This window comes from Chlorocebus sabaeus, chromosome 15, assembly GCF_047675955.1.
Source record: "Chlorocebus sabaeus isolate Y175 chromosome 15, mChlSab1.0.hap1, whole genome shotgun sequence".
Classification (NCBI taxonomy): Eukaryota; Metazoa; Chordata; class Mammalia; order Primates; family Cercopithecidae; genus Chlorocebus; species Chlorocebus sabaeus.
The window spans coordinates 17,643,061-17,666,306 of record NC_132918.1 but is presented as its reverse complement, the minus strand read 5'-3'; the positions used below and the strand labels follow the sequence as shown (position 1 = coordinate 17,666,306).

General features: G+C 38.8%; 1 protein-coding gene across 4 annotated transcripts in view; it reads left to right on the top strand.

Moving 5' to 3' along the window:
- The window catches only part of FNDC3B (fibronectin type III domain containing 3B), a 360,789-nt gene that overhangs the window by 87,382 nt on the left and 250,161 nt on the right, over positions 1–23,246 (top strand). For all 4 annotated transcript variants that reach the window (XM_007972094.3, XM_007972095.3, XM_073023462.1 and 1 more), the window contains exon 3: positions 5,286–5,361. In XM_007972094.3, coding sequence (XP_007970285.2) covers positions 5,286–5,361 — 76 coding nt within the window. The remainder of the gene's footprint in view (positions 1–5,285; positions 5,362–23,246) is intronic.

Sequence of the window (23,246 nt, the reverse complement as noted above, 5' to 3'; positions counted from 1 at the left end):
TGTATTTTTAGTAGGGACAGAGTGTTGGTCATGCTGGTCGTGAACTTCTGACGTCAAGTGATCCACCTGTCTCGGCTTCCCAAAGTGCTGGGATTACAGGCGTGAGCCACCACACCCGGCTGAGGATACAGCTTTTGAATCTTCTATTCTTTGAAGAAAACAGTATTAAAACTTTTGGAGTAGTGGATATCCTTGCTCCTTATTTTGAACAGTGAGAGTCCTAAAGCCCAGGAAAACCCAAAACATATTTGCCATGTATCCTACGGGTTGTGTTGAGCAAGGGGAGCTTCACCTACAATGTGTGCCCTTGGACCTTGAGTTCCCAGTGTTTGCTTAGGTCCCCTTGGGGGCTTCCTGTTATTGTATATTATTTTTCAGTCAGCTTTGGATTCAGGCTTCAGGTGGGGCAGTGAGCAAAATGAGGCAATGGATATATTCACATCTTCTTACCAGGATCTTTCTAGTTTACTTGCTTATGTTTTTAATCCTAGGACATTTTCTTTGCATGTGTTATTACCACAAAGATCAATATTGGGCATTCGCACCCCATCACTTCCCTTTTCCTCATTTGGAGAAAAGAGGGGACTCAAAAAACAAATACTGCTTACTTTTCAGTTTTGCCTGAGGCCAGCTGTGGTCTGTCGCACACAGACTGGGGTCTCAAAGGTGTGTGTGAATAGACAGTTTGGGTGTGGGGGCCTGGGATGAGCTTGGAGACTGGGAATCTTGGGGGTGGGGCTGAGGAGTGGGGAATGGGAGTGTATGTGACCAGAAAATAGTGGCATGAGGAATAGGCGGTAGTACTCTTCTCATGTGGTCAAAGGTCACTTTTAAAGTTATTAGGTATTCCTGGATAGTATCCTTAGTTGAGTGGAACTCTTCTGCAGCTTTTAGATTGTATCATTTTCCCCCTTAAAGATACCTGTTGGAGAATCATAAATGTGGGCTCCAAGGAAGAAGTGTTCATTTATACATGAAAACAAGCTTCACAAAGTGTGGCCAGTGGAAAAAACTCTGGAAGTGAAATGGGATCTCCTCTCTGCTATGATTTATATCTTGATTGTCTGAGGATTGGATTTAACGGTTAAAAATGCTGCAAGTGTAATATTTTGCCTTTGGTCAGTTGGTACCGTTCTCCCAGGAGACGCTTTTTTTGGGAGACAGTCTTGCTCTGTTTCCCGGGCTGGAGTGCAGTTGGCACCATCACGGTTTGCTACAGCCTTGACCTCCTGGGCTCACATAATCTTCCTGCCTCAACCTCCTGAGCTGCTAGAACTACAGGAATGCACCACCACATCCGGCTAATTTTTACAATTATTTTTGTAGATATGGAGTCTCACTATGTTGCCTGGGCTGCTCTGGAACTCCTGGTCTCAAGTGATTCTCCCCATCTCAGCCCCCCAAAGCACTGGAATTACAGGCATGAGCCGCTGTACCTGGCCAGAAGCTTTTTTGATGGACTGATACTTTACCCTGATTGCTTTTTTGAGTGACTGGTGATTTTGTTATTTGAGGCATAAATTAGACATTTGCCTCCAGGAGTAGTCTTAGATACTATTGACACCTGGTTCATCAGCCACCCAAAGTTTAAATTGCAAAAGTAGCCTTCCTTTCCCTCTTTTAATGAGTAAAAAACAGAGTTAGTTTTAGATTTATACCTGTAAAGGAAAGATAGTACACCTTCTTTCAATTCCTGTTAGACAAAGAATTCCCATGATGCTGTATTTGCTCAATTGTATTAATTGTAACTCTTGTTTTATTGTTTCTCTGGACTTTGGAAGAGTGGTCACTTATTTTTTACTAAACTTTGATAAACTGCCTTCTGTTTATTTCCAGCTTCATGGTTCTTGTAGCACTAACGGTTTTGAAACCGATCTGATGAAGCAATAGTAGCTTAGAGGATGCTCTCATGATTTGATTAGCATGGTTCTTCTTAACATCTCTGGAGAAAAAAAATATCAGTAGTTAAAATCTTTGTCTTTTTTTTCTTCCTGTGAAGACGTGGTGCAATATGAATCAGTTTAATGCTGACTTTGGAAAAGTAGGAAATGCTTAGCGAGTAGACAAAAAATGATGTGGTTTGGACAGCAATGTTCTGTTTCACATTTTATATTAAGGAGGACTTGTAGCAGTTATTATATTTCTGCTTTGTGGCTAGGGAGAGGGAAGGAGGGAGGGAGAGAGAGAAACATTGCCCAACTTGTATGATAGGAAAGGTTAAGTGCCGGGAGTTGGCCAGGTTGTGACTCATGCTCCTCGGGGGCTGCGTGATGCAAGACCTGCCGCCAGCTCATTCATGTCTGCTGTCAGGACCGGTCATTGGGCTGGTGTGTGTCAAACTTATTTTTATCTCTGCTTTATTGACCATGAAAACAGCTAGGTGGTCAGCCTCCCTCAGTATAATAAAATGCTTTCTTTTAAAATACCTCAGTGCCAAGATGAATACAGTTTGTTTAAATAATGACTTCTCCTCTACTGAGAAAAATTGATATTGGGACACAGGAGACTTGCCTGGTTTCTGAGGTAACTTGGTAGATTATAATCTGGTTGCTATGGCTACTCAGCAGCAATGAAAATTACATGAACTAAACATTTGAAGGGAGGTACTTTCGTCGGATGCTTAAAAGCCCGTTCCTATCATCTTTCTCGCTGAAGAAGTGGGATGGGGGTCAGGAATTGAACTCAGTAAGCAGTAGGGGAAGGCATAAATGGACCTTAGAGGCTGGATGCCTCTGGGTCGTTCTTTGAAGTTTGGCCTGGTGTCAGTGACCACTGAGGAACTGTTACAGACACTTTTTATGCAATATGATAAGCAGATAATGTGACGACAGTCTGGACATGTCCCAATTCAGAAATCCGTTTTCTTGCCTGAGACTTTCCGTGATTGTGTTTTCTGAACCGGTATTCGGCACACATTGTCTGACAATTATGAGCGTGGTAGAAGAGAGTATATGAATTTGGGATTGTCAGAGAAAATCTAGGACATAGAGTCTTGGCATCCATTGGTTCCCCACTCCCCCAACTAATTAATTCCATGGGCATATATCACAGTTCTATCCCTAGAGCTTTAAACACAAAGCAAATGGTTTCTGCTTTATTACAGTGATGCTAGAATTGGTCTAAGGACCTTTAAGAAGACCTGGATAATCATCTGTATTGAAGTGTTGTTTTCTTCCATTGTAGTTTTTATATTGTATATTTATGTAAAAATAAATGATTTTCATGTTAAAGAAATTATTTTAAAAGCTCCTTTTCAAGAAAACAAATATTTTAATCATTCTAGAGATCTTGAAGGAATTTCCTTTTGAGTTTTTGAAACAGTACAATGTGCTTACATTGGTGGTAATTTAAATACTGAAAACTCAAAGATTATCTACAGTTGTTATACAGGAAAAATAAATTGCCTTGAAATAACTGTCATAATTCAAGAGCACCAGGGGTGAAGCTTAGTCTGAGTTTCCCTGAATGATCCTGTTTTTTTCCAGGTAATGTATTTTTTGATTTAAAAAATTTTAGTATTCCAGCAGTGTCATCTGGATGAATTATTAGAAGAGGCAAAATACATGGATATTAAAGATGGAGTTTTTAAAGATGAAATGGCTTTGATCTCAATAGTTTTACAAAACCAATTATGGTGTATACAGTAAATAAAGTTGACTTTTAAATTGCATCTTATGAACGCTTAATTTCTAAGCTAAGATAATTATTTGCAATAGTTTTTAAAAAATATTTTATGACTTTCATTCATTCAGTGAAAGTAGTTGTTGAGCACATCACTTATTCTATGCCAGGCGTGGGGCTAGATAGCTGGATGTTATCCTTATCATGCCTAGATTAAAGAAGGAAAGACAGACACTAACATAATTGCTTAGTTAATTAATTGCAGTTGTAAATTCTAGGAAGAAGTAGTAGAGCGGGTTTTTTGTTTGATTTAGAACACATAGCTGGGGACCTGACCTGTCCTAAGAGTCAAACACTATATCACAAGCTGAGAAGGATGAATAGACGGTTGAGGATGGAGGAAGGTAGGTGGTAAGCTAAGATGAGGGAGTACAGGAAGAGTATTACAGACAGACGGAACAGTATACTTGACAGTTTCGAGCCAGGGAAGAGCAGGGCTTGTTCCAGTAACTGTAGGATGAATGTGACACTGACATCCTGTCAATTTCTAGAAATTCTATGGTGATTTTTAAAAAGTGTTAGCTTTGTACATGGTGGTTTTTAACTATACTTTTTGTGGTGGTGGTTGTTTTTGAGATGGAGTCTTGCTCTGTCACCTAGGCTGGAGTGCAGTGGCATGCCACAACCTCCACCTCCAAGCCATTTTCCTGCCTCAGCCTCTCAAGTAGCTGGGATTACAGGCGCCCACCACCACGCCTGGCTAATTTTTGTATTTTTAGTAGAAACGAGGTTTCCCCCAGGCTGGTCTTGAACTCCTGACCTTAAGTGATCCATCTGCCTCAGCCTCCCAAAGTGCTGGGATTACAGGCGTGAGCCACCGTGCCCAGCCTAACTATAGGTTTTAAAGTTTGTATTATGTCTTTTAACTTGTATTTAGGTATCAATTAGTGATTTTTTTCCTTTGATTATCCTTTGATTAAAACTATTAATAAAACTATAAGGCTGTTGACAGAATGTACTTTGCTATTACCACTCATGGTCTAGTCTTGGAAGTTGTCTAATATTAAATATTTATGTTCATATAAGTAAAACATTGACTTTAAACATTTGGGTATTTTGTGGGGCCTATTTATAATATTTATTGAATACTGTTCATTATTGTCTTAAGATCATATACACAGATATTATTTTTACAAAATTTTTCCTTGTAAATATTGTTTTGTTGTCACACAATAGAATCATATAACCCAGATCAGTAATAGACACTTGGGAACAGTATGCAGCACTGTTAGGTCAAAACCTCATTGCTAGATGCAGCTTTCTTCTATAAGTATGGTTTCTGGTCTTTTCTCTTCTTTAATTGTAGTTTCTAACTTTGTGAAAGAGAAAAAGGAATTGTGCTTTTCAAAAAAAAATTTTCTTCCAATGGAGTTTTTAAAGTTAGATAGCATCATAAGCAACACAGGAGAATTCACTTAGCTAAATTCAAATGCATGTACTCCTTCTATCCCCATACCTCCAATTAAGACTTATACTCCAAGTTTTGTGTTTATAAAACATTTTATGCCACATACTTCCTGTCTAGTGTATAAATGTAGGTAATAACACTTGACAAATCCCAGAGGTTCCAGTATTAAACTGAAATTAATGTGTTGTTTTGGCAGGTTATTCTCGTTCAAGTTAATCCAGGTGAGACTTTCACAATCAGAGCGGAGGATGGAACACTTCAGTGCATTCAAGGTAAGGACATTTTTGGTAAATATTCGAATCAAAGATTTTTTCTTTATTTGAAGGAAGTAATGTTTTTCTGTGTGTGTCTGCATGTAATTTTCTAGACGTAAAGTATATCTTGGATATTCATTTTCTTTTTTTTTTCTGTCACATGGTCTCAAATATGTATTATGATGTTATCCAAAGGATATTTGTAGTGGTAAAATCTGTATTGGGTATCTGTTGGTTAGTTATTGCTAAGTAAAAAATTACTCCGAAATTTGGTGGCTTATAACAACAAGTATTAACTCACAGGGGGCCATTGGTAGGAAGTTTTCTGCAGTTACTTGTTAAGTGGGCCTCTCCATGGAGAGGCGGAGGGGGCTTATGTTATGGCATCTGGCTTCAGAGCCAATAACTAGAGGGCAAGAGGGAGCTAGTAGGTCCAGCCTGGACTCGAGAAGAAATTATGAAAGGGTGTGAATACCAAGAGGCAGGTCATTGGGGACCATCTTGGAGGCTGCCCAACACAGTCTACTCTTTGGCCCCCGATGATTCATGTTCCTTCCAAATGCAAACTTCTCCCTCCCAAGATCTCTAAAAGTCTTATCCCATTATAGGATTAGCTCAGACTTCAGAATCTTGCCACCTAAAGTTCCAGGTGTAGGTAAGGCTTCTGGGTGTGGTTCTTTTATTATAGCTCCTAGGACACTTCTAGTTTGTATACTAATGCCTCTTCTGTATATTCACTTGGAAATAAATGACGTAGGTACTTTGATCCATATGGAGTTCTGTGTAGGAAGATCAACCTAGATCTGATGTTAGCTGTTAAACACTGCAGTGTTAAAAGGCACTGTTTATGATAGCTCTTTTTGGCAGTGATTGGGATTATGGGGTAAATGGTAAATTGGCATACAATTGAGATCAGTATTAGGTTATTAATTGAACTGGAATCTAATCAGCGGCTTTATTATTAATACCTGAACTTGCTTACCAATATACAAACAAACTGGGGGAAATGCCCTTTAGTTTCAGTTTCCCATAATGAGCTATATAGAAACAGGTTTTTTTTTTTTGCCTTGCATAGTACTAGAGCATGTTGCTTTGTACTTTATTTTTGTATCTATAAGAACAAAAACTTAGAAAATATTTCTTGAGAAATGAGTATATTTTTAAAGATTCAAGGCTAATGAGTTTTAATTGAAGTTAATATTAGATTATTGAATCGTTTTTATTAATGATTTCTACTCTGCATTTCTCTGTTGTATCCCAGAAATTGATCTTTGGAATTCTAAATCATTTAAAATCAAAACCTAGTCTTAGTCGATGAACAATATGGGGGAAACTTCAGGTCAAGGAAGAGAAGAAATATTTTAAAATAGTATGGACTACAGAGTCTTTAACCTATTTGTAGTATTATAATAAACGGATATTGTGAACAATTAAAACCTCAGAATCCTACAACCCTGTATCTTTAAAAAAAAAAATCACACTAGAAAAACTAGATGAAAGTCACCAATATGGGATGAAGCTGAGGTTTTCAGTTCAGTAAGAAAGCAATTAAGCCTCTGGTTATGGTAACATTGGAGCCCCATTAATTGGCTGGTAGATTATGTCCCTCTATAACTAAGTATGTGTAATAGAATCTATAAAAGCAAATCACTTAGTGGATGAACATGCATAAAATCTCTTTCATTCCACCTGAGTTTACTTTTTGGTGTCTAAGGAGTGTGTGCGTGTGTATGTAGTGTGTGTATATGTTTTGTGTGTGTATATGTGTATGTAATTTCACTGAGCCGTTCCCCCACTTTTTTCTTTTTTTAAATCCATATTATAACTGGTGCACTTTGCAGGAAATGTTGCAAGTATATTGCTGTCTTCACAATGGGAGCTTTGTATTTATTCATGATGATACTTGGAGATAAGTGACACTAACACTCCTTCCAGTGATTTCAAAAATGCCTTTGACCAAAACAGAATTGTGGAGCCATTTATCTTTGGCTCCCTCCAGGCTTCCTATTCTTTGTTCTCTTCTGAAGTCTCAGATACTATGGTTATCTTCATTTTGGGGAGTGGTGGTACCTGGCCCAATTAATTGAAATGACACAGGATGGAATGAGGACTAGGACCTGGATCCAGGTGCTTTGCTAGGGTTTCGGAAGCACTGGGGCAATAGGATGAACTGCAGAAACTGGAAGGAAAGTCAGCTTAGCAGACTGAACCCCAAGTTCAGACTCATTGACTGCCACTAATGTGTATAAAAGGCAGTCACTCAGGCAAAAAGTAAGAAAGCCTTTATATGAGTTCCAGTATGAGTTCGTGAATGTTTCACTCCAGTTGGGTAGAATATAGCAACATAAAAATGTGGCAATAGGCAGTATATTTGTACATTCTAACACAAGTTGCTGTGTCATACTCACACTCCCAGTGATTAACATCATCTCTACCATTGCTGACATTTATTCAGCTCAGGCTGTGCTATGCATTCTGTCCTTTAGTGAGTGTGTAGTTACACACAAGGACGCTGAGGCCTGTCAAAAAGTCACATAGCAAGAAAGAGGCACAGTCGAGTTTTTTTCCCTGGTATGTCTGACGCCCTGAGTTCCTTGTTCTGTGCCTTTATGTCAGGGAGGACTCCATTCTCTTGATAACAGCAAGGTTAACTTCCTGTTCCTGGAGTAACAGGATTCTGAGCTGGATACTAGGATGAGTACTTAGATACCCAGAATGAGACAGATGGTTTGCAGAACAAAAGTGGATGGTGGAGACTGAGTCTTGGGAATAAGCTGGGGCGAGCGCTTTGTTAACAAAGTGAGATATACTGATTGAGCAGTGACTAGCAGACAGTGTGATGCAGGGAATATTGGTTTAGAACTCATTACATTATTTCTGCCCCAAATCAGGTTTGGGTTCAGATTTGGGGTGGCTCAGCTTCCAGGTGGAGCTTCCAGCTCCAGCTGTTGTTGATTGGGGCCAGGGAGGGCTCCAGCTCCAGGACAATGGGAGAGGCCTCCTAGGTACAGTGGGAGGCAGTTCTTTGCCATTTAAAAACCTAATAGGAAGGAATCTGAAAATGGTCACATTGTAATGGAAATTTCTGAAAGAAATATTTGTGTTTTGTTAGGGATTTAAGAGATCAAAACTCTACTTATGTTCTTTCAACACCGGCCAACAGGTGGGAGGTGGTTTTGTTTTGTTTTGTTTGTTTTTTTGTTCTGAGATGGAGTCTAACTCTGTTGCCCAGGCTGGAGTGCAGTGGCACAATCTCAGCTCACTGCAACCACCGTCTCCCGGGTTTAAGCGATTCTCCTGCCTAAGCCTCCTGAGTAGCTGGGACTACAGGCGTGCACCACCACACCTGGCTAATTTTTTGTATTTTTAGTAGAGACAGGGTTTCACTATGTTGGCCAGGGTAGTCTCGATCTCCTGACTTCGTGATCTGGCCGCCTCAGCCTCCCAAAGTGCTGGGATTACAGGCATGAGCCACCACACCCGGCCTGTGTTTTTTTAAATTGAGGGGAAGGTGATGGGTGGTGGTGGCCTTCCTGGAAATTTTGAAGTCATACCCATTGATTATGCCATGGTCGAAACTGTCAGCCTAGTAACTTTGCTATTTTAACACTAGCCCTCTGATTAGGGACTGCTTTGTGGGGATTTCAGGTAGGGAGTGGAGTTGGTTGCTGGGCCTTCCTGGAAACTTTGAAGTCACATTGTATGAGGTCAGTCCTCTTTACTTGTAACTGAATTTATTAGTCTGATAATTTTATCTATAGGACATTTATGAAACCACTAGAAAGACCTCAGAAGCTCATTGTGATCTCATTAAAAGGCAGCTTGGAAGTTGAAAGCAAATTAATACAGAAGAATATGGGCTGAGTGGGGAAGCTCACACCTATAATCCCAGCACTTTGGGAGGCCAAGGCAGAAGGATTGCTTGAGGCCAGGAGTTAAACACTAGCCTGGGCAACATGGTGAGACCCATTTCTACCAAAAAAAAAAAAAAAAAAAAAAAAGGAAAGAAAAAATCAGTCAGTTGTGGCGGTGCATTCCTGTAGTCCCAGCTACTCAGAAGGCTGAGGTGGGAGGATCGCTTGAGCCCAGGAGTTTGAGGCTGCAGTGAGCTATGGTTGCACCACTGCATTCTATCCTGAGACCCTGTCTATTAAAAAAGAAAAAAAATGTGTTTTTATGGGAATGTCCTTGGTAATAAGGAAGAAAACACAGGAAGCATACAATATGCTGTGAACGCAGATTCATTTCTAATGGAATATTTCTCAATATTTCCCATGAAACATGAATCATAGGTCTTGAAGAGGCCAAAAAAGGTCATAGTTTATTCTCACTTGGGGTCAACCTATACCTGTGGCATCCTAGACAAAAGATTTATTTTCTCTCGGCCAGATCAAAGTGTATAAAGAGCTAATTGTCAGGAAAAAAGAATCTTAGCAATCAATATGAATTTTGCCTTTGCTTCAATTCAGGAATTAATAGAGGGTACACTTGGGTCTCTCCCATTATTTTCATATCTGTGTCTGGGCCGAGGTGCTGGCAATGCAGCCTTCCTTCCTGTCTACACATGCCCTCTTTTTATCTGCTCCCTGTAAAATCCGCCAGCCAAAACAAACATCATGCTTCCTTTAAGACTTCAGGCCTGTCTCTTCCAAGAGTCCTCCCAGACCACTGCCTGACTGTTCCCTGAATTCTGGAGGAGCAGGTAGAGGTAGCACTACACAGTCTGGTTATATGCGTAAACCTTTCCTTAGCTCTCGAATTAGATGTGAATTCAGTTGTGACAGGAAACGGTGTATCTTAACCCCATTCCCCAGCTACACAGCTTGAGAATAATTACTGACTGGATTCCTGACTGGCTGTGGTATTACATTCAAGCATGATGATTTTTCTTTTAAATTTTACTCTTCTGTTGGCAGTTTAAGATGTTTAGTTACAGTCTCTAAATCTCGATAGAAGAACTTTGAAATACCGCATTGTGTTGATAATTGAAGTTAATGAGTTTCCTTTAGAGAAGCATGCTTAAATTCTAAAGAACTTTTATAATGACCCTACATTAATATTGTAATTTTTTATTTAAGACTCTTATATATAAATTGTGAGGCTAAAGAAAACAGGTGAGTGTGATGCTGATTAAAAAAAAAACTGATTAAAGTAAAATTCTTAGGAAGCACCATTATTTTAGTAAACAGTAATATTTAAAGATACTTAATTACTAATGGGTTCTGTCCAAAATAATTTAGGAATCTTTCACCATAGCAGTTAATCTGCTAACTTGTGTTAAGTGAATAGAGACCTCGAAATGACTAAATGACAACAGAATGCGTGGTCAGAGGGGAACTCTAAGAGGGGGGCACTACTATGAAATGGCTGTAGCTTTGAAGCTATTCGAATGTGAAACTTTTTCCGCTCTTGCTTGTTCTCCGTAAGACTACTTCAGCTCTGTGTCTAATTTTCCCCCTGCCCCAGTGAGTGTGGGAACTGTATCATTGATGAACACCACGCTCTGCCCAGTGACTCTGTGAATGGCACCATTGAGAGCTGTTCACCATTTCTGAATTTCCTCATTTGTCTCCCATCCCCCGCCCCTCCATGTATGAGTCAGCATCCAGAATGTCACAGGGACCCTAGTGTTACTTGTTTTTCCTTATGTGATACTTTGGGGACCTTAATGTTGCTTTTGTTTTTTTCCTTATGTGATAGTTTAAGTGCATTTATTAGACTTGTTTGACACATTAAAACAGTGACCTGTCATTCTTTCTAAGAATTTTATGACAGGTCCTAGGGAATTTGGGTTATCTCTTGCTTAGTTTAGTGTGAAATGACAAGAATGGTGTCATAGCTTGAGCTTGCAAACTGAGGTAGACTGAAACTTCAAAAGCAAAGCATGCATATGGTCTCTCCCTTTTATATATACTTCGCATGTAAATGAGAAATTCCTGTTTTACTAGCTTAAAACCCAGGAAGAGTACCTGTTGCAAATGAAGCCTGTTTTCAAAGATTGTAGTGGATCTCTGCCTTGGCTTAAATTTGTAACCAGTTTTTTGATAAAAAATATTTGGGCGATTTGAAAGTAAAATTATTGTAACATGAATGCATTAAATTCTAAATCTTTGCCAACTTTTATTATATTGGATGAATTGTTATTTGACTATTTGTAATCTGTATTATAAATGGAAATGTTTCTTCCTATTACAAGATTAGGGTTTTAGGAGCTGGTTTTCTACATAAGAAACTGCCTTGAAAACCAATTCTTTTTCTTTTTTCTTTTGAGACAGGGTACCCTGTCTCAAAAAGAAAGACTTGCTCTGAGACAGACTTGCTCTGTCACCCAGGCTGTAGTGCAGTGGCACGATCAGATCATAGCTCGGTTGCAGCCTCAACCTCCTGAGCTGAAGTGATCTTCCCACCTTGGCCTCCCAGATTGTTGGGATTACAGGCATGAGCCAGTGTGCCTGGCCGAAACCCATTTCTTTAGTATCTGGGGGATTTGTGAGGGATTGCTAACAAGCTGAAATGTTATTGTGAACACTTAGGCCTCACTTGGAAAATCTTCTAAAATTGAAAATAACAAGTCATTTGCCAAGGCTAACCCTAGTGTCATGGCCATCTTTCTTTCTGATTGATCCGAAGCTGTATAGTTAGTCCTCCTGGGGGGTCTAAGCCAAGACAGTCTGAATTTCTAGGAAAATCTGAATCACTCTACCAATTTTACAGCTCACCTTATGATTCTTAAATGTTAGCTTCAAGACCAGTCTTTTACCTGTGTGTGTTTGTACTACAAATATATATTTACATGTGTGTGTGCATATATTTGTTTCATTAGAAGATTTTTTCATTTTCCATGATAGGATTTACATTAAATTTGGAGAAAGATTGAAGAAAAATTACTTTCAGCTTTGTGGAGTACTCTTGATCTCTGAAATGTTTGGGGGCTTTATTTTGTACATGACGAGTTAGCAGTTCCTCTCAACATGGACTGATGCACAGCTATTTGTTACAAATAGACATTCCACACACTGACCTGATAAACCCCTTTACAGACAGCCTCTTGCTGCTGAGTAACTGGAAGTTTACCAGCAGGTGGTTTCCACCAGGGCCGGAAAATACTGACAGGCCCAGAGCAGAAAGTCTGGGTTATGGAAGGAATGAGAGCAAAGGCTGTGATTGAACATGCAACTGTCATCTTGCTGGGATTGTGTAATGTCATGAGGCTGGGTTACATCAATACCAAGCTATGTTGCTTTCCTAGGAGGTTTTAAGTCCCTCTCAAGGGAGGTACTCAGGGTATATGCTGCTTCCTGCCTTTCTTCTTCCTGTCTCAGTTATCTTGATTTTTATGCTTATTCTTATATTTACATAAGAATGGAATGTTAAACCCTTAGATAAAACTGTCACCCAATGTTCTGTCATCAGACTTAAGATGAATTGGTGTTGAGTTCTCAGAGTACAGTTCTGTAGTGTGAATCCCTGGTCATTTGGTAGCTAATGCTTAACCTGTTAGCCCCAGTTTCCTCTCTTAAAATGGGAACAATGATAGTACCTATCTGATAGGATTGTGAGGATAATCCATTGTAAGTGTCATTATTATGATCATCATTATCTAGTTGTATCCACAGCTTTGCTGCTTTTTTTCCCCCTAAATAGATGGCATGATTAATTGTGGGCAATGACTTCATTTTCCTACTTGTAGAAGTCAGTTGAAATTCTAGTCTCCCTTTCATTGCTTATTTATGATAGACTTGCTCTCATAGGGTTGCTGGTGATGGCACCAGTTCAAACATTTTAGATGAAGGTTTATAAGAATATATATACTGTTCAGATATGGGGTTATAGCTAAAACAACAGGTTCAGTGTTCCATGAATTTAAAGGAAATTTTGTTGTAGTTTTAGTTGTTGGTTTTCTTTTGAATAACAGCCATTCACTCTCGCACCATGCATGAGCAGCTATATTCAGAGAAGGCTATATCTTATTTTATCCAATAAAGCAGTTTTTCTAGTGTGTCTCCTTTTACATTTTCATTGAATTCCATACTTCTGGCTGGGCACAGTGGCTCACGCCTGTAACCCCAACACTTTGGGAGGCCTAGGTGGGGCGGATCACCTGAGGTCAGGAGTTCGAGACCAGCCTGGCCAACATGTTGAAACCCCATCTCTACCAAAAATACAAAAGTTAACCGGGTGTGGTGGTGGGCATCTGTAATCCCAGCTACTCAGGAGGTTGAGACAGGAGGATCACTTGAACCTGGGAGATGGAGGTTGCAGTGAGCTGAGATGGTGCCACTGCACTGCAGCCCAGGTGACAGAGCGAGACTCTGTCTCAAAAAAAAAAAAAAAAAAAAAAATTGTTTCCATACTTCTTAAAAGTTTTATTTAGTACATTCTGTTCTTAGGCAGTACCAAGAAGCAGTAAGGGCTATACATTGGGAAGGGCTATACATTATGGGTTTTAGAGTGAGATCGCCTGGCTTAAAAATCCCCTGCACGTTAGTTGTATATTGTAAAATTAGTTCCTTAATTTCTGCACGCCTCAGTTTCCTTATCTGTAGACCTGGAATAGTAATTTCTGTCCTGAAGGATTGCTGTGATTAAATGAGTTACTGTGTGGAGAGCACTAAGAACAGTTTCTGAGTCATAGTAAGGGCCCAATATATAGGAGTGATTACTAAGCTTTTGGTCTTTATTATGGGTGGGCATTGAACCCCCCCTTCACTTTTTTGTTACCTAATCATTTTAAAACATTTCAGAAAACCTGTGTGAACTGGAGTTATTAGGAATTTTTAGATGTCTTTATGTTTAAATTCTAACACTTCAAAATAACATGTTTAAAAGTTATGCAATCGCAGTTTAGCTTCTGAACCCTTCTGCCCTTTAAGCTTGTTAAACAGTGATTAAAATGTCATCTCTGAAGGTACCACTGCTTAGAGTTCTTTAAATGTCACAGATCTTTGCATGTCAGATAATTCAGAAAAGCAAGCAGTGTCACCTTACCTCAATGGTTGGCCACAGGTTATTTCACAGCATATAGTCTTTCAGTTCCTGCTTTATTCTTTCTGTATTTTTTACTCTTGTTCTTACATTTCCAACCTGAAATAGAAAAGTTCATGTTACAAGTGTCTTTAAGGAATACTGCATTAAGTTCTTCAAGGGCAAGGGTCAAAGCTTAGTCGTCTTTGTATCCCAGGGCCTATCCTGCACGTAGGAGGCATAGAGACTGAAGGAAAGTCATTTCCCTATACTTGTCTTAGTCTGTTCGGGCTGCTATAACAAAAATACCGTAGACTGGGTGGCTTATTAACAACAGAAATCTATTTCCCACAGTTCTGGAGGCTGGGAAGTCCAAGATCAAGATACTGGTTTCTTTGGTGTTTGCAGAAGGCCTGCTTTCTGGTTCATAGATGGCAGTTTCTTTCTGTGTCCTCACATGGTTGAAAGGCCTGGGGGTCTTCTTGGGCCTCCTTTATAAGGACACTAATCCCATTCATGAGGGATTAGTGTCCCTCATGACCCAACCACCCCTTCTAATACTACCCCTTCTACCATCACCTTTGGGGTTAGAATTTCAGTGTATGAATTTGTGGTGGGGTGGGGGACACGAACATTCAGACAGTGATGGTGCTGTTGAAGATAGAATGATGGAAAAATTCTCTTAGTTAATTTAGAGAAGTTCTTTATTTTTGTTGTTCTGATTAGGTAGTTAAATTTAGTTATTTTCACTCTTGGTTCCTCAAATTAAGATAATATAGGCATGTGTTTCCAAAAACAGTAATTCTGAAAAGTCCAGTATGTGGATTAGCTTCTCTTACCTGTAAAAATGCATGAAGGAATCATTATATTCATGCTTTTAATAACTTCCTTTTGGGGGAGAATAGGATAGGAATACCTTAGAAAATGTTAGGCTATTTAATCCTTAAAGATGCATAAACTTTTCCCCAAACTTTGTATTTATTTTTATATTATTAACAAATATTTTAATTTAGGTTACTCATTAATTTTATTAATATTTTATGTTTTCTTGCTGTTGGAAATTATAGCGTTTATGTGTAGTAATGAATTCTCAGTAAACTCTGTGTCAGACCCAAGAACAAATTATGCTTTAGTAAATGAGGGCCGGGCACGGTGGCGCATGCCTGTAATCCCAGCACTGTGGGAGGCTGAGGCAGGCGGATCATGAGGTCAAGAGATTAGACCATCCTGGCCAACATGGTGAAACCCTGTCCCAACTAAAAATACAAAAATTAGCTGGGTGTGGTGGTGCACACTGTAGTCCCAGCTACTCGGGAGGCTGAGGGAGGAGAATCGCTTGAACCCGGGAGGCGGAGGTTGCAGTGAGTCGAGATTGCATCACTGCACTCCAGTCTGGTGACAGAGTCATCTCAAAAAATAAATAAATACATACATACATACATACATACATAATAAATATAAATAGTAAATGAGTCTGATTTGTGCTTGTCAGTTTTTGCATTGCTATAAAGAAATACCTGAGACTGTGTAGTTTATAAGGAAAAGAGGTTTAATTGGCTCATGGTTCTACAGGATATACAGGAAGCATGGTGCTGGGATCTGCTTCTGGTGAGGGCCTCAGAAAACTTACAATTATGACAGAAGGTGAAGGAGAGTCGGCAAGTCACATGGTGAGAGCAGGAGTAAGAGAGAGAAGGGAGAGGTCCCAGACTTTTAAACAACCAGATCTCCTGTGAACTGAATGAGAACTCACTCATCACCATGGGGATGGTGCTAAGCCATTCCTGAGGGATCCATCCTCACAATCCAGTCACTTCCCAGCAGGCCCCACCACCAACATTGGGAATGACATCTCAGTGTGAGATTTGGAGGGGACAAAGATCCAAATCATATCGTTTACTGAGTTAAATGAAGGTGGCATAATGGTTGTCCTCTATCAGCAGTGTGATTGAAGAGGGCAGGCAGGCGTTAAGCCTGAAGGAGGGCATTTGTGGTGGGATGTGGAAGGAGAAACACGTATTACAGACATTTAGGAGATAGTCATGACTTGTGACCAATGAGAACACACTGGATGAATGTTTCCCTAAGGTGGATGAACTATAGTGTCTTAGAAAAATGTTTGTCTTATAACATAATTGACAGCACTAAATATTTTTACTCTCTGTCTCTTAATTGTACAAGCATTAAGAGTAACAAATATGGGTTTAAAAGGCAAACTTTTTTTTTTAAGTGGGTATTTTTTCGTTTTCCTCAATTTGGGTATTTCCTCTCCATAAAGGTGTTATATTTAAATTATGGACCACCTTTATGGATGCTTTATATATTGCATTGTGGAGCCAGTTTTAAACATCTGTTTTGTTACCTTTCTAGCTATAGGAGTGTCCACATCTTCACTTTATTTAAAAAGCTCCCAGATATATATTAGCAGATTATTATTTCTGTTCCAAATTGATAAGAAGAGGAGGCCTAGCATCAAGGGAAAAGTCTTTGGGAGTGAAAAAAAGAGTGGAAACTTAAAATATAAGCCCTTTTCTTGTTCTGTCTTCTAGTGAAAATGTTATTCTGTGTTAGAGAAATGACCAGATGAATTTTGTTTCCTGTTTCGTTTTGCAGTTCTCATTAAAGTGGGTATACACATACACTTATCTCATGTAAATGTCAAACTGTTTGTTTGTTCTTGAAGTGCTAAGTCTTTAACAGTTCCCCTTGGTTGGATGTTTGAAGATTGTTTCGGTATGTCTTATGCTAGATCCAGCAATGTCAGTTTTTGCCTGCTGTGGTACCCTGTGGACAAAACAAGTATAAATGGTCCAGATTTATGATGGTTTAAGATTGTTCAACTTTACGATTGTTTCGTTGGGATGTAACTCGGTCGCAGGTTAAAGAGCATCTGTACTTAGGCAATGCAAGAACTGTACTTGTGTTCTTTTGAGGAAGAGTAATCTTTGCAGGTAGTATAATTAAATGTTTAAATTGTCTTTGAGTGTAAGCTTGAAATAGTTTTTTGTTTGTTTGTTTGTTTTGAGATGGAGTTTCACTCTGGTTGCTCAGGCTGGAGTGCAATGGCAGGATCTCGGCTCACTGCAACCTCCACCTCCTGGGTTCAAGCGATTCTCCTGCCTCAGCCTCTGGAGTAGCTGGGATTACAGGCATGCGCCACCATGCCTGGTTAGTTTTGTATTTTTAGTAGAGATGAGATTTCTCCTTATTGGTCAGGCTGATCTTGAACTCCTGACCTCAGTTGATTTGCTGTCCTCAGCCTCCCAAAGTGCTGAGATTACAGGTATGAGCCACCGTGCCCGGCTGAAATAGTTTTTTAAAAACGTTACTAAAATATAAAAAAAAGCGTGGCACTGTCAACCCATGAGTTAGAAATAAAGATCTAGGATTAAATTGGTTAATTTATTCTTAGTTAATAGTCAAGACAGTTCTCATTCTGTGAGTCAAGCACTCACCTGTTGAGTGATATAGTTCTTGAATCATATGCCCAAGGAAAAGGACATGTCTAACATTGCAGAATTTTAAAACTGTGTGTATTAACAGTGATATGTATCCTTTTGCACATCAGAATTACCTGGGAATGTAAAAAAAAAAAAAAAAAGTTTAAAAGTTGATATCTAGGCTAGTTGTAGTGAATTGTCACATTGTTTGAACGCAGGGGAATGGTCAGATTGTAGGGACTGGGCATGAGTGATTTTTAAAAGCTCCCAGGCCATTTGAATATGCAGTGAGGTTGAGAAGCTCTGGTTAACGTAACCCTCAGGACAGCTCAAGAAATTCTTGTGCTGTGCCGTCCCATGTACATTGCAGTGCACATGCTGTGTACCTGTGGCTGTTTTTCGGGTTCATCTTCTTTAGCTAGTTTGGCAGTTTTGTAAAGTGTCTAAAGATCTTTTATCTTGTATTCTTATGCATATTAAGTAAAATCTATGTTGTAGTTGGCTTTACTGAACCTATTAAAATTGTTTTTTAGCTTTGGTTATAAGCTTCTAAGTAATAAACAAGAAACTTCAGAAATATGAGTTACTGCTTTCAGCCGAGTACAGATTTATTTTATACTTACTTAGATATAAACACAATAGTTCACGTCTGTTTAATGAAATTCGAAGTTCACCTATGTTTAATGAAATTCAAAGTTGATTGGAACAGGTATGATTATGCAGAGTGGACAGAGTTTAGAAAATGAGATGAGAAAGCTGGGCGCAGTGGTTCATCCCTGTAATCTCAGCACTGTGGGAGGCCGAGACAGGTGGATCATTTGAGGTCAGGAGTTTGAGACCAACCTGGCCAACATGGCGAAACCCTGTCTGTACTAAAAATACAAAGATTAGCTAGGTGTGGTGGTGCACGCCTGTAATCCCAGCTACTTGAGAGGCTTGTGGGAGGAGAATTGCCTGAACCCAGGAGATGGAGGTTGCGGTGAGCCGAGATCACACCACCATACTGTAGCCTGCCTGACAGAGTGAGACCCTGTCTCCAAAAAAAAAAAAAAAAAAGTGAGGTGAGAAAATAACCATCTTAAAACTTGCCACTTTTCAGAAGCTGATAAGCTACTGTGAGCCCTGTTTTTGCATGCCTTTATGAAAGAATTGGACTGAGACTTTGGCTTCCTTCTTTGTTCCCTTCCTAATCTAGTTCGAACAGTGTAGGTCCCCAGAAATCATTTCGGTGCTTGACTTGGGTGGGTGGTCCCTATAGTATATGAATTCAGTATATGACATTGATGTCAGACCCTTAAGATTATCAACAGGTAGAATCTTGGTTCTCAAAATGTAACATAAACCAGAATCACCTGGAGGGCCTGTTAAAACACAGTTGCTGGTTCTACCCCCAGGATTTCTGATTCAGGTCTGGGGTTGGTGGGGCCAGAGAATTCGTATTACTGAATTCAGGGTGTTACTGATGTTCTTACTTCAGGAGTTCTGAGAATCACGGAGGTGGATATCGTCGGGGTTGGTGACATTTGGAAGAGAAGGGTATTTACAGACATTGTACCCTTAAATGAACAAGAAGGCTCTCAGAATTAAGTTTGGTCACACAATGGACAAAAGGGAAAAAAATTAAATCTAGATGCAGAAAAATAAGAAACATTGACTTAAAAATTATTATTTGTAAGCTCAAAGCTAGAATTTTTTCTTTTTGAAAATTGTTTCCTCCCTTTTCTACAGTTTGAATGAATTGAGGTTTCAACCCGGGACTCTAATTTTCAAAGGATTTGTTTGTAGTCATTCAGCTTACATCTCCTAATTCAGTTGCTAATTTTATTAGGTTCCTAATTTTATTAGAAACTTACTTTTCCTCACTGTGCCTCAGTTTCCCCGTAGTAAGATATGATTGCTAGAGATATCGTCAGGATATCTTAAAGTCTAATGAATAATATTGTGTAGTATTTGGAGATCACCAAGTTAGGAAACTTAAAAATATGAAAAATATTCTAAACAGATATCCCAGATTGTGTTCAAGTAATAAGTACATCCCTTTTTCCCTGTCAACTGGGCCACAGTAAAAGAAGAAGCCAACGTGGAGGGTAAAAAAAAAAAAAAGTGGACCAATATGGGAGTTGGCTTCATTTTGTAAAGTATTGTACAGAAATGGGAATGTTTTAAAGCATGAAACTGGTGAGAAAGGAAGTGACTCAGGATTCAAAATAGATAGGACTCCACCCCAGTAATGATCTGGAACTGAGGAACATTGCCTACAGAAGAGAGAAGCCATGAGAGACAGTTGAGGTGAGTGAATTGGCTCGATAGAAACATGGAAAATGGAATTACACATTTTTTTTTTCCCCCTCATGTTGACAGGGACTATTGTAGAAAATTAGAACTTTGGGCCCTGTTTAAAAAAATCTATTTCAAGGGTCAAATTGTTGATTGCCAGACTGATTATTATTAGTAATTACAGTTACAGCGCTGTGGATTTTTCTCATAGTGTCTGAGTTCTGCTCCTGTTCAGCGGTTGAGTTCATTGATCATTTTTCTGCTCCTCATTGCACCTGTCATGCTGGTAACAGCAATTAACATTCCTCAGAAGCGAATAGAATGCCAGGCTCCATCTCAGATGTAACTCAAGAACAACAGGTGCATTCTACCTGTTTCTTGGCTATACCCAGAGTAGTTAGAAGGCAGGTAATTAACCATAGAACAGACTTTGAAGAAAATGAGATTCTTTAGAATTTGAGCCAAAGTGCTGAAAAGTAGCTCTGGATAATGTATTTAGAAGACATAGGAAATGGCTCAACAGGAAGGGTGAAATAGCCTTACCAGTCTGGCCTCTTTAAATTTGTTTCAAGCCTGTTTCCCTTCATTGATACAAATCTTATTAACTCTGCACCTTCCACAGACGTTTTGTTTTGTGCAGCTTTTTTTTTTTGTTTTTTCTGGATTTGTTTTTATGAAGTTCACATGAAAGGTCATTGGACTTGAATTTATACTGTAAAAATCAATTAATTAGATTCTTAAATTTTCTTCTCCCCTTTAAGTGAAAACACCTAATGAAACTTTCTGGCTCTGAGAAAAGGAAGAGGGTCCCCAGATACAGGTTTAAATTCCTTACCATTTAGTCTGGTTCCATTGATCAGGGGTTCAGTTTTCTCACCCTAAAATAAGAGGATTAGAACAGATAATTTCTAAAATTATTTTTACCACCCATTTTCTCTTTCTTTAATTCCTGTAGAGTTCTCTGCAGTTTGTATGTCCCTAATTTTTTGAAAATACATAAAGCTTTACTTACATAGGTTCAAGTGTGGGCAGATTTCAAGAGCTTAATTATCTAGGATTTTCTGTTTGAAAGTGAGACATTAAATTATCATTGAGACCTTACTTTAGGTCCTACATAAATTTCTCTAAAGTTTTATTAGCATATGTTAATCTTGGGTAGTAACAACAGGAAAGAAAATTCGGTGTGATTTTTCTTGTTTTAATAATTGGTACTTTAAAAAAGCTTTTGTGTACCTTTTGTATGTCAGGTGTTTTTTTTTTGTTTGTTTGTTTTTTGTTTTTTTTTTTTGAGACAGAGTCTTGCTCTGTCACCCAGGCTGGAGTGCAGTGGCAATGATATCGGCTCACTGCATCACTGCAACCTCTGCTTCCCAGGTTCAAGTGATACTCCAGCCTCACCCTCCTGAGTAGCTGGGACTTAAGGTGCCCGCCGCTGTGCCCATCTAAGTTTTGTATTTTTAGTAAAGATGGGGTTTCACCATATTGGCCAGGCTGGTATTGAACTCCTGACCTTGGAATCCACCCATCTTGGCCTCCAAAAGTGCTGGGATTTCAAGTGTGAGCCACCGCACACAGCCATGTTGGGTGCTGTCACTGGTTGTTTATCTTCGCTGCATGTTTGAATTGCTAGAAATTTTTTAAAAATACTGATGCGTGGGCCCCATCTTCAGAGATTTAGAAGCAATTATGGGGTCCCAGAATATTTTTAAAGATAGTGTCATCATAAGTATTTCGTTTATATTGCGCTTCAAAAAAAATTTGGTGAATTTAACTTTTATGTCTAATATTGAAGGTTTTGAATTATTTGTGAGTGAAAAAACTCTAAAACATAGAGAAGTGGTACCTTCTCATTTAAGGTGTACTGCCTCAGCTGAAGGATGTTTGTGTGTCTTGACTGCCCATCCCCCATGTGTACACCTCTTACCCACTGAGCTAGATGGGATGGCCTTTCTGCTTGTCTCTCATCTATGGGGCATTACATATAGTTGTCCTTTTTGAGTTGGTTTTTTAGGGTTATTTGGTATCATTTTGTCAAATCTATGCCACTGATTTTTAAATGCATCATTATTTTTTATGTCTCTACAAAAGAGAAAACACCACCGATTAAGTTGACTTCCTTTTTCAGGAGATGTGAAAATGTGAAAAAGGTACTTGGAATCAGTAAAATATGCTTATAAGTTTTTATTTTAAAAAAGTTTGTGGGTACATAGTAGGTGTGTATATTTATGGGGTACATGAGATGTTTTGATACAGGTATGCAATGTGAAATAAGCACATCGTCGAGAATGGGGTGTCCATCCCCTCAAGCGTTTATCCTTCAAGTTTCAAATAATCCATAACATACACTACTTTTTGTTTTTCTCATCTAGATATTAAGCTTTTAAAAATCACAAATCTACATAGGGGTTTTTTTTTTTTTTCTAATTTTGTGTTGCATAATCATTTTGTGTGTATGAAAAAATTGAGATAGCTTTCTATTCAATCTCCTTCTCAGTTGTAGAAGTATGACTAATTTGTTTAAACATCATTGCTTCTAAATATGCCTTGGAGGACTTATATACAAGTCATAATCTTGTGATATTCTTTGTTAGTTTTAACTTCTCACCAAACGTCTTTGTCTCATTATGCTGAAAGCCTTATTTATTTTTGTGTGTGTGCATATGTATGCATATTTGTGTGTACTCATACAGACACACTATATATGTGAGTGTGTATGTTGGCCAGTGCTACCACTTGCGTGTGTTCTGCTTTGCCCAACCTTTTGGTAAAATCTACACTTTGGGTTTTAAATAATTTTAAGTTTCCATTGTTCACGTGTTTGCTGTTGTAGCATTATCCTATTAAAAACTATATAACCCAGTTCAGCAATCTAAATGTGCTTCTAACTTTATATGGAAATTATTTAGCTTTCTTTACTCACCACCTCCCCGACTACACTCCCTACTCCCCCAACCTCTTTTTTTTTTCCTACAGTGTTAACCATGAGAGATATATTACCTTTGGATCTAGCCCATCTGCCTCTAGATACTTCACTTGCATAATAACTAATTTAAATTTATTCCAGATGTATAAGAAGTATTTGAGATTTGGTAGTTTTAATTTTGGAAATGCTGTTAAAGTGTTATCCTAGATTAATAGGCTCTTTTTCTTCCATGAAAATGTATATTTATTTAAAACCTGTGGTAGCTAATTAAACTTGAAATACCCTAAGTCCTCATGTAA